The sequence below is a fragment of the Macrobrachium rosenbergii genome, chromosome 36 (genome assembly GCF_040412425.1).
Source record: "Macrobrachium rosenbergii isolate ZJJX-2024 chromosome 36, ASM4041242v1, whole genome shotgun sequence".
Taxonomy (NCBI): domain Eukaryota; kingdom Metazoa; phylum Arthropoda; class Malacostraca; order Decapoda; family Palaemonidae; genus Macrobrachium; species Macrobrachium rosenbergii.
The window spans coordinates 7,225,965-7,238,928 of NC_089776.1; the positions used below are offsets into that span (position 1 = coordinate 7,225,965).

The window sequence follows — 12,964 nt, forward strand, 5'->3', positions numbered from 1 at the left end:
GTGCTTTCCCTCTCTATATTAAAGGTGAGCAACCATACAACCATTATTTTCACCTTCAGCACATTATTCTACTACAGGAGATATTCAACACTTTATTATAACTGTAGGCTAATGTAAGTATTTTAAGCATGTTTAAGGCAGGCTAGGCTTTGGCATTCTTTAGGATCGGTGTACTACATCGCATTTTTGACTAACAATATTTTTGCCTCCAGATAAGTTCGTAAGAACATAACACCATTGTAAACTTAGGTAGTGTCTGTAGTTGTGCTGCTTTATAGATATGTTATCAATACTGTAAAATTACCACTACCATACAGTTCATCTTGTAAATTCCATTCAAACCTTCCTACTAGAGAAAATAGTAAAAATCTACTGATGCAACTGTCACATGCATTTTTTACAAGTACACTACATATGGGTTGCAAAGTCATTTAACAGAAACGAACAATGACCTTCATTAAATGGCCAGAGTGTAGTTAAGCACTATGGTCACACAGTCTTGAAGTGCACTTTAGGGACAGAAGTTGCAAACTGCATATTACCCTTTGCCAACTTTAGTTACAACTTTTACTCTTGGTTGTACAAATACATTTGGGAAACTATTATCATTATTATTACTTGCCAAGCTGCAATGCTAGGAGAGCAGCCCAGTAATGATGAAGAAATAGAAAGTAATGAATTAATTATATAAATAAATTTAAATAAAAGAAGACAGAACTAACTACAAAAAATTGCATTGAGTCTGACCTGTGAAATTTTAATGATTCAACCACACAATTAAGAAGATTATTCCTTAAAATTTGGTCACAAGTGGGACACAACTTAAAGGAAACTGTGTGATATTAACCCTGACAAAAGAAAGGCAAGATTCTTGGAATTAGTGCACCTCGTTCAACTTTGTGCATGGTATAACTTAGGAAGATCTGAATGTAAAGGACAATCAGGATAACAACAAATTTTTATAAAGCATGCACAATGGAGTAATTGAATGACAATTCCTGAGATTAAATAATAAGATCTGTGACGAGAAATGAAATACAATGCACACTTTTATGCAAGTCAGCTGCTCTAGAACAAAGAGGTGACAAATATTCAACACAGGATTGAAAAATAAATAAATTAATATTTCCTAAGGACTTGACAGGTCTCCAAAATTCTTGTAAGTGGAATGTGCTTCACAAAAGTGAGTATGCAATCATGAATGATATCTGGAATTCCTAAATGAGTTGCATATAGTTACAAAATCACCATGTCAATAAAAGATCTAGAAGGGGGTGGATCCAAGACATTTTCTATATGTTAAGAAGGATTCAGAAACGGGGAACTGTTCTCTTAGGAGACACTGAATCATTTTACTATACACTGTTCACATGGCTTGTATACATGCATTACTCAAGTGATGAAAAGCACTGCTGCCAAGCTATTATAGAGTATTATCTACAGAGTAACGTGGGATAGTCGAAGTGAATTAGCATAGCTTATGTGACAACTTGAGTGCTTGAAATTCATAGATGCACACTGGCTTTCCGTCTTTCTTTGTCATGGAGGCCAAACAACTAGCAACAGAAGACAATCCTGGTTGTTACTTCATGATACACATGAAACAAGAGGGACCATGGAACCTACGGCTTTTCATCCACAGACCCTTACTGAGAGAGTGTGTGTGAGTCAATCACTTTGTCTTTTATCTTTTCCTAAACTGGTCCTGGTCCTGTCATGGGTAAGGCCTAAATCCACCATATTTGATACCCTAAATATTGACTAATGTTCTGTTTAAAGGGAGATGTGGCCTTTAAGAAACTCTCCAGCCTCTCTTACTGCCAACCAATGTTACCTATCCATCTCCAATCCCCAGACTCATAGGTGACAAAAGCATCAATTCTGATGAGACCTGTGTCCTCATTGAATTTTTCTGCCTTAGTACTGTAGCCTTCCCAGCAAGGGCCAAAGACTGGCAACCTCTCAATGTAAGCAGCAGTCTTCCTATCAGGTGCCCACCTTTACTCTCCATATCTGGCATAAAAGCCCTTTCATTCATGTACTCCTCACCCAAATTTTCTGTTAAGTAGTGAAGCGGAGGTAGTAGAAATGTGTTGTCTTCAAAAGAACTGGCAGGATATCAGGGCAAAACCTTGGGTGGTTGACGTCCTCTACTTTTTATTTTTTATCTTCTGAAGCTTCCAAACTGTGGTACACTTTACAACAGTCCATTGCCCAATTTTACAGGAAATACTTAATATTTGTTCTATGGCAACCTGATATTTCATATACTGCCTTTTTCCATGAATCAGTCTCACTGGACTCATGTTACTCAACACCCTGTTTACTGTGATCGCCTATGGTTCAGCCCCACTTTCCAAGAAATCTGCTCTAGTTAACACCCTCTGTTTCCCATTACTACATACATAAAACTGTAGTGCACTTCACTACATCCTAAAACCAAATTTACATTAAATAGTCTAACTTATTGAAACCCCTCTGTTCATATACTGCCCTTTAACATCCTGCTTACTGGTATCACCTGTGTCAGCCTCCCTTTTCATGAAACTTTCTACAGTGAACACCCTCTGTTTCCAAGATTCGCCTGCAGCCATTGGCAGTGACTTTGTTGTGACTTTTTAGTTTGTTCGGTTAAAATACACTCCCAATAATGTGCTTTAACATACCTCGGCTGTTGTCTTAAGGTATGTTCCTGTTCCCGGGTTAATGCAAATGCATTAACTTTGTTTCATTAATCAGTCTGTCATTACTATTATATTTTTCATCATCTTTTTTTCATCCAGTGATTTCCTGTACTAATTTTAGCACTGACCTGGTGACTTTTTTTGTAGCTCAAATATATTCAGTGTTGTAGTCGTCCAGGCTATTTGTTTGCCCTGTACGGCTAAACTTGCATGTCCTCATTCAAATAAATAACTTGAATCTCTCAAACAGTTAACAAACAGGATTACATGGGCTCATAAACTTTGCAACATTAAGCCAGTTGCACGGATTAAAGCTATTTTATGATTAACAGGCTCGTATGGGCCAAGACATTCATAACAACAACCATCATAATACATAAAGGCCAAAATATAAGGATACACACCAATGCAGGATACTTCCCTTTCGATATTTTGTCACCCTAGGCCACATATCAAACCTCCACTTAGCTATATAACAAAATAACCCTAAAAACATTATAAAAGTGATTGAAGATCATAATGCAAGTTATCCAGTACTTCTTAAAATGATGCCTAAAATACTTTCTTTTAAACTTGTAACGCACTTAAAATTTTTTTTAGCAAGAAACACTTCTTTTCTGACAAGTGGAAACTCTGTATCTACTAGCTCCTGTTCCAAAGGTAGTAACTGTAAAACTATACTTATGACAGGCCAATAGCCATTTTTCTAATTCTCTCTATGGTTGCTGAAAAGTTAATTTCAAGCCCATGAATACTATACTATTACCATATGCCTTTTAGCTCTTAATACCAGAGCCTATCGAAGATATCCTTGATAATCAAAAGGTATCCGGCATTCAAATTTGTCTCCCTATGGTCTGTTCAACTGTAAGGCCCTTTGCTCTATATGTGAGACACTCCCTGATCTCATACCAAGCTAAATCTGTGTGATTTACTATCCATAAGCAAACAAGTCATTAATTTGAGAATTTGGTATTACAGAGGCCCTCGAGATTTAAGCTTCCTTTTGACAGTATTTACTAACATCAAATTTTGCCAAAGAGCTATATACAGGCAGTCCCCGGTTATTGGAGGGCGTTCCGTTCCCGGCAGCATGACGACAACTGAATATCGGTGATAACAGCGCTGATATCCGGGAACTGGCGCCACCGATAACCGGGGATCAGCCCCGATAACTGGAGATCGGTGTCGAAAATCCGGTTGTCATCGTCGCCAGACAAGTGCCGTAAAACCGGACTGCCGATAACTGGGACTGCCTGTATATGAAAAGCTTCCTACACTAAGTGAGAATGAAGATATATAACTGACATCCAACAACTGGAAAGGATGAAAATACCAAAGCTACAGTCCTCAGCTTTGTTTGTATCATTCCTAAATAACAGGATAAACCTATGAAAAACATATGCCTTTAAACATGTTCCAGGATTATAAAAATCATCTGGTTCACAAGTATAGCAAACCTCTAACCTACCCTGCTTTAAAGGGTTAAAAAACCTAAAAAAAAAAAAATAAATAAAATTTCAACAGATAAAAATACACGACCATCCAAGCCTTACAATACTCAAGAAAATTAAGCTGCCTCTACACTCCAACTATTGAAACATCCCATGGACCAAAATTGTCAAAGTTTTAGCCTAAAGATCTGGTGTCCTTTGGAAATAATAAAGAGCATTAGAAAACAGTCAAATGACAAGCATTGGCATTTGAAAAATATGCAGGAGAATAATATTCTTTCATGAAATTAAACTGATAAATGTTCATAAAATCTTCTAAGTTCCTACCCTTACAGGTTGCTTATAAAGCAAAATGTTATAATAACACAGGCTGCTTAAGCTAACACCACCAGTTTCTGGTAAAGACTACTGATAAAGATTTTGTTGGACTATCCTTGTGCTTTGGTACAAAACATAATGATGAATAGTTATGCTATACCTTATTGTTGTGTACGGAGAACTAAGTCTATGCCAGTTGTGTTTCAAGTTTCACATGACAAAAATTCTCACTCATCATTGATATTATTATAAATTGTCTCAGAACATAAAAGAAGAACAAACAAAAAATTAAATAATTAACGACTAAAGGTATTTTACACAAAAGAAAAACTAACCAATATAAAGGGAAAAAATCAGCTCTCAAAACAAGAAATACATATCCAATTGAATAACTAAGTCATTAAATCATTAATGCAAGTCTTAATGGCTCATATTACAGCAGGTACAAAAATAAAAAGTATGCAACAGAAATTTAACTCGAATGATTATAATACTGAGTAATACTAATGTCACAAAAATCTCAGAAGCTAATAAAACTACATTTGAGACAGCCATTAGATACACTAGTACTTTCCAACTCCCCTAGTACTAACCACGCGCAATAGACCTTCCTTAATCATACCAAACCTCACCTTCCATCCGTCGTGCGTGCCAGGCAGCAAAGGAACGTCACTACCATTCTGTGGGAAGAACTCAGGTAAGTTAACCAACCAAGAAGCCTGATGCCCGCCACCAAGCGATTTTAGGTTCCCCTTTGTAGATATGCTATTACCAATTCCCAAAATCTTCCACATGAACTGGAAGACTGCAATCTGCATTTGTAATTCGCTGCTGGACATAAGCTTGCTTGCAACTCTTAAAATTAAAATTACAAATCATTTCTTTCTTCTGACCACTAATCAACAATATTCCGCAGGAAAACAAATGCAGGATGCACACAAATTAATAGTAAAGGGCACTCACCCAGGTAGTAAGATGAGGAGTCCTTAACATGACACAATTTCGTATAACTAGTGAAAAGTTAAACAAGTGACAATTTGAGAGAGCAATGCTGAAAAACTTTTAAATAAAATATATTGATTCAAATGTCATGGAACCAAAATTGAAGAAGCATTATCATAATACAATACTGGTCTCTCTCTATTAACAGTGATAACATATACACTTTCATGCAACTACAGTACTTGCACCATAAAAATAAATATGATTTTGGTACTGGTAAAAAGCTGAAAAAAAAAAAAAACACTGTACTAACTAGGCTTGCTGCTTCTGCCATGAGCTTGCAAGAAAAATAGGAAAATTTTATATATAAACAATAAAAGGCTCATTTTCCATAAACAACATTTTAGAAAAGTCATTTCCTTAAATTCTTAACACAACCTCTATATGTAATTCCTATTTATATTCTAAATATAATCAATAAATACTACTCTTAACAATCAAATTATTTGAAAAACCTTACATCGTTACTTGAAAAAACCTAAGTCTGACATCAAATTTCTCTCAATAATTCTTGAGCACTGATTTACAAAAAGGAAATCTTGGTTTAGGGGCCACAGTTTTATACTAGCCATTGTTAAAAAAAAAATTCCATAAGCCTTGTTTAAAACCAACTGATTCACATCCATAATTTTATGCAATAACAAAAAGTTATAGAAAATTTCCTTTTGTGCATAGAAATATCAAAGTGAAACTTTCAGATTTTCTAGTACATACAATCTCTACATACAAACCATTACCCCACGAGAACCTGTTACTCTGAGTACTTCATGTGTATTCCAATAAGACCAGAATTCATGCTTCCAGTAAGACAAAAAATTGTTCAAGCAGGCTGCAACCTTCATTCCATTGCTTTCATATTTGTTCCAAGCTGGGCTCTCAAATTTATATGCCTTATGTGACATTGGAGGGGTGAGAGAAGGAACCTTGGCTTACGGAAATATCGTGAAGCTAATGAGTAGAAATTTTTCCTAAACATGTTTGACTTATCCTTGTTCGTAAGTACAAACTATCAGGATAAGTACAAACTATCACCTTCCTGATCCTAAATATTCAGTGAAACAGAGAGCCAATAATACTGAAACACTATTCAGTCGAGATGAAATGATCAGATAGTAGCAGCACAGTACTCAAGTCTGCCATGTTGACCTACACCAGAAGATATCAACAATATACAGATTGATTCTCCACAGAACTTGAGCAAGTAGAGTAGCATACAGAAGCTATTCCTTATCAGTATTACAGTAGAATTATTTTCAGGTGGGCATTTTCATCATTTCTTTGGGTTACAATAAACATATCAAACTGGTCAAGCTATAATGGTTTCAGGGTGAACAATAAGCTCCTTGAATACTTCATCAACTAATACCTTTGAAATAATAAAATAACTCAAGACTATCATCCCTGTGGAATTTAAACAATAGAACAACATTCCCAACACACAGCATGCTCAACCTGATCTGTCAGTCAGCTGTGCGAGTATAGGTCTCCTATTTGAGAAGAAAACTAGACTTTTGATTGATTTTTTATCCAGAAACAGCTGTTCAAGATGTAAAATGAAGAGGCCAAATGGGTAACAAAACCTGTTTCGGCTACACTGTCAATTTACTAACAGGCGTACACTTCCCCCCAAGTTTTAAATGAGCATAAAAACATTTTTATCAATCATTCCAGCCAGGATTGAAAGGAAGAAGGCTGCAGATAGGTTGGCTGGTATCATAACTCATGCCAGAAAAAATTACTTCTTCTTACAATAAGCTTAACACATGAATGCCAAAAGGATAGCACTTTTGATGGACTATTCAACAGTCCAATACTCTTGTGCACTTACTCATAAGCAGATCAGTGAGGTTGTGAAAAAACAAGGAGATATCCAATCTGGGGATACTGTTTAAAGTACCATTTACTGCCAGTAAACAGTGTTTGTTAGATCCAGTTTACATGAGAAATGAACTTGAGAAATAATGCTTCCATAGATCTTGAGAGTGGAACACAGCAAATTCTATTTCTGTGATGTCAATAAGGCAATCCAATAGCATTCAATAAGGCAATCCAATAGCAAAGTGCCAAAGAATAATCAGGCTTTTGATGAAACCAACCTGCTTAAATTAGGCATGGGTCAAGAGTTACGTGGAGTAAAAAGGAGGTGGTAGTCTTAAGCAAGCCAGTGAAGACTAGCTTATTGCAGAACCTCTCAACAGTAGTAATGTGAAACAAACCCAAAAGGCCTCATAAAAAAAAAGTGATGGTCTGCTTCAATCCAGTTTGATGATTTAAGGGAGACTACTGTTGGTCTGAAACCACTGAAGATCATAACTGCTAAGGAGAGGCATTAATGGAAGTGAACTTCTAGGCATATGTAAAGGAGCCATCTCTTCAAGCCCTACATGAAAGAAAATAGCAGGGGTCACACCAAACCTGACAAATGACAACCTCCAATGTACCCTTCCACACTGTACCATGATTTTCAATGGATCTTTCCATCTAAGATAAAATTAAACTTGTTCATGAAATTATTCAGAACAAATTCCTTTCATTTTTTCATACCTTCCCAAACTCATACTGAAAGATCAATTTACTGCAAAACCTTTGGGATGTTAAATAAGTGCCCTGAAAAGTTGGAATTTCAATTTCAAGCTATGAAAGCTTTTGGTCATCAAAGATCTATGAATATGCATTTAATACTGGAGCAAGGATATGATACTAACTTGACAGTGGGGGGGAGAGGGAGAGAGAGAGAGAGCAAAAGGTATTAAAATTAAGGTTAGAATCATAATTTATACAACTATTATCTTTGAAAGTCTGTCATTAGATGTCTAGATGTGTATCGCCGACAAATAAGAGACAACCCAATGACAGGGTTCCACCCTGCCAAGTGGTGGGGAATTTCCTCGCTGACACCTTCCTCCACTGTGTGGACTTGGCTAATACAGTACTAATTACAATTACTAAGAACAATGATGTTGGATCTGAATACAAGGTGCCAGATTAAATCAGAACTGCACCCTGTATTAAAAGATGGCAAAATGACCAGTGGTACTGCTTACTGGTTCATCCAAAAACTTATCAAATTTATCCTTTAATATGTGTATGGGTTCACTCATATAGCTGAGATGCAGTTACGCGGGTAATTCCTTAGATTAGAGGCTGTGACTGTCAAACTTCTCAGTTCCAGAGGTCCTTTATTCCTCACTCGTTGGACTGTGGAACAGCCTCCCTGAGGATGTCGTGTGACAAATTTCAAAAGTTTGAGCAAAGCTGCAGTACAATACTACCCTAACATTCTCTTCGCATTTTAATAATTTACTTACAAATTTACCTATTATTTTGTTCATCTAATTTTTCTTTTTAAATAAGGAATCTCTTCTTTCTGTATCTCCTATTACCTTCTGTTATGTCTTTCTAATGAACACCTTATTCTTTGAAGCTTGAATTTCATGTTGATGGCCCCTTTGGTGGGCTTGTTCCATATGAACAGGGTTCATCTTCTGAATATAATAATTACCATTTGTAAGCCTGCGTCGTCAAATGAGTCTGACTATTTATAGCTTTATGGTAAATTCCAGGTATCATCCTCTGATGATCAACATTTCGTGCCATACAGTTTGAACGAATTTTGTGGGAAAAGTCTTCAGATCACTTCCATCGGCCATAAATGACTCATGGCAACTCTTACAGCAACTATAATAGCTAGTTGACACAGGAGAGACAGATCAGTTTGCCTCGAGATGTTGAAAGGGAATGTTGTCCAATATTCCCATCCAATGACGTCTCGTAAATATTTTACAATAAATATATTAAGAATTTGTTACCGAATTTAGTTCTTGTCTGTTATGACATTGTGCAATCTGTCATTGAAAAACATTTATCTTGGTAAAATTACCATATTTTTTACAACTGTCTTAGTAAAGAGGCACCGCACAGAGTTGGAAATATTTACTTTCAACTTCCTGTGGAAGGTAGAAAAATTTTTTTAGAATTTTTTTTTTCTTACACTATGTGCATAAGCATATCTTCATCTTTCCATTAATTTTTTTTTTTTTTAAACTGGCCATCTTTAAATTTAGCCCAGTCTTGGGGTGTGCTTAATGTATATTTTAGCTCAGACTGTGAGGGTTAAAATAATCAAATCTTTGAATGCCTGCTCTGTAACTGGACTACTGATTGGAAGGTTGGTAATAACTCCTATCAAACAGACTCACCTTCGCCCAGTGAACTAAGTCTTTTCCCTCTAATGCAGGTCTTAAGCATGTAACATTATTATGGTTGAAATTTTTGTAAACTCTTTTGAGATTAATCACAGTAAATACTATGAAGTTTTAATTATTTGTACTATGAACAATGAGATGAACATAAAAGCATACTTTTTTCAAATAAGTTTTCCAAATCTATTTGACAACTTTTTAAACAAAATTTACTTCCTTTGTATATTTCAGTAAAACAATAACTTTCATGGAGAGAAAAAGCTTTTTAGAAAGCGTCTTCAGTATTACTTTGATGGGCTGTAGAGTCCTTAATCCAATGTTTTTTTTTATAGTTACTGTTCTCACTATGAAGATAACAAAACTTATGCGTTAACTCTACACCAGGTACCATGTTGCCTTGTTGAGTCAAGAAAGATCTGATAGCATTGTACCAAATTTCTGTAGTGAGAGTATCCGATTGACGTGCTGGATTCTGAGTCAATTCTAGACATTCATAATATTGATAGTGCAGAGTTGCTTAAGATGCTCTAATGAATCTATATTCCTTCTCCAGCCTTTTCTTTCCAAATGTGGCAGGACTATCAAACATGAGCAATTCCTATGTCATGTTAGAAACTCTGGCAACTTCAGCACTATTATAACATGTTTCATCAGACGAACAAGGCAGACCTTCGGTGACATGCCACCGTACTTATCTCCCAAAGGTACCTCAGTATTTTTCTCAGTTTTATGGTAGCTGCTGACAGGGCATTTTTATAAACTTTACCGTCTCTCAATTCTCCCGTTTTCTCTTTATGAGCATTCTTAAAATTCAAATTTTATACAAATAAACCATGGCTGTATGTCAAGTCCTACTCTCTCTCCCCTCCAATTGGGCACAGATGCCTGAATTACTGAGAAAAGCTTCAAACTAACTAAGTTGGATGAGAGATGTAAGGGCTCTTTTTTGTGAACAAAGGTTAGCAGAACCACCTTCAACGAAGCATCACGTATTCTTAGGCAATAGTTTGTATGCATTCAAGAAACAGAACATTTGTAGTAGTTACCTGCAAAAGCTTGTTAATCTCCAGTTAAATCAAAAACTAAATGAAAGGATTTTAGAAAAACATTTACACCAATTTCAAAATCATACATCATAATACTGCCAACCTACTGCGACTTGTCGGTAAAAATCCGGTCTAGAGAAGTCACCAAAATTATTACTCAAGCGTTTGGTATACCAGCACAGAAGAAAATAGTAGTAGGATGCATGAATTCACATCTGGGTGTGCATCGTTATTACGAGATCGTATCTGTAACCTAGTTAAGCCAATGAATGCCTTGCAATGAAGCTGAGCAAACATACTCATGCTTGTGCTGTTCTCTGTGCCACTTAGTACTTGGTCACAAGGAATCAAAGTATCACAACTTGGTAAACAATCATAATCAGTACCATGTATTCATATATGATCTAATGACAAACCATACCTGTTTTGCTGAAACACTCTCGTATAAGAGACCTGTAATGCTGAACACCATACAGTCGTTTGGTAAAGGAGTAGTCCTAAGGTACATATAAAAACACAGAGAAAATGGACTTCCCATACTCGAGTCCATACCATTTCTTATGTAACGTTCATGAAAAGCTGAGTCACAATTTCCTTGCATCTCTTTGTCTGACGTTCAATAACAATTAGAAGGAAATATGGGAAGTCGCAAAAATAAGCTACATTCACTATTATTAGGGTCTTCACCATGGATCAAAGGCTGCCACTTAACCATGGACAAGAAAATAAGTATTAAAGAATTTAAGGCTAATAAATGTTTCAACATTCTTCTGTCGTCTTAATATTTGAATGTTTATCTTTTGATTGGTATTGATCTACAAGGATACGGATACGGCATCTAAAATCCATTGGCAAGATACCTAAAATCTCTAACCCTCATTACTTGGTCACTCTTGGTGCTCTTAAGAGCAGTAACCTCGGTTACATTATCATCAAATTTTCAATGCGAATAATTTATATTATAATTTAGCCGGTAAAAGCTAACAGAAATAATGAACTAACAATCTTAAAAAGTCTGTAACTATTATTCACAACATTCTCAAATATACTTAAGATGCTCACACTTTACCACACACAATGAAAGGAGCTTATTTTAACAAAGGTTTATCATTACTCAATGTTTGTAAATAAAAAAATTATCCAGCTGATAGAATACAGGTTTCAAAACGCCAAGAAAACAAAGAACTGTATGTATATATGAAAAGTCCTCACCTGGAGTGACTTATTACATCAAACAGCCATGAGTAAAGGTGGAGTTGCATTTTTCTCTAAAGTATTCCTTTTTAAATGTAACTTTCAGTCATGTTATATGTACTGTATATATAAAAATGATAAAATATATAACTTACACAGCATAACATAAGGCAAATTGCAAGCACTGACGAACAGCTAAACTAGGTTTTAGAACCAAGGATGATTATAAAAATCATATGTAATAACTAAATATTACAACACTATTTCAAACTTTAAACAAAAAGAAGTTCCCCATCATTAAAAGTATAGGGAATGCCAAGTTTGGAGATGTCACTGAATCTCCACGATTTTTTATATGTGGTATATTCTTGTACCGTGCTCATCAAACCAGAATATGAAATTAATTGGGCTAACATTTTATATATTAATAAAATATGTAAAAAACTTTCCTTCCAGAATAATGCATCGTGAGCATTTTCAATTAGAAAATATACAATGGTATAAATCCAGGATGAGAAGTCTTAAGCAAATCCGCTTATAATGACCAATTATTTATGACTTATGCGACAGTATAAAACATGAAATTACAGCGGTGACCCTCAAAGATTCTGGCTACATATATTGAGCACCAATGAAGAAATTTATGACAAATATGTTGTCTTTGCACAAAAGGTCATAGTATAAAATAAGGACAGTGCCAATTTTTCCTAACCTGTATTAGGTTTGGTGTCTGACTCTTCAATATTGGAAAAATTCACACATTTATTACTTTCTATTTTTTCTTTTTAATAAGTGAGATCTTTCTGCGTTTCCCTTTATTCCCTTTACCTTCTCTTACTTCCTAATGAGCACCATACTCTTCAGAATGAATAGGGTTAATCTTATGCATCATAATAATCATAATAATAATAATAATAATAATAATAAAATGAAAATAACAAAGCCTGGACTGAGAGTTAAGAGGCACATGCTGCAAATGTTACCCTGGTCAGAATGAGGAACACTTGAAACAGCTGTGGCAGGCAAGAATAGCAGGTAACATTCCTCTTCCTGTTCTTGTCAGT

At 35.5% G+C, this 12,964-nt stretch overlaps 1 protein-coding gene across 8 annotated transcripts in view; it reads right to left on the minus strand.

Moving 5' to 3' along the window:
* Nipped-B (Nipped-B cohesin loading factor) overlaps positions 1-12,964 on the minus strand; it is a 101,726-nt gene that overhangs the window by 2,278 nt on the left and 86,484 nt on the right. For 7 of the 8 annotated variants that reach the window (XM_067134476.1, XM_067134479.1, XM_067134480.1 and 4 more), the window contains exon 31: positions 5,089-5,136. The exons of the other annotated variant lie outside the window; for it this stretch is intronic. In XM_067134476.1, the coding sequence (XP_066990577.1) occupies positions 5,089-5,136 (48 nt within the window). The remainder of the gene's footprint in view (positions 1-5,088; positions 5,137-12,964) is intronic. 8 annotated transcript variants of the gene reach the window in all.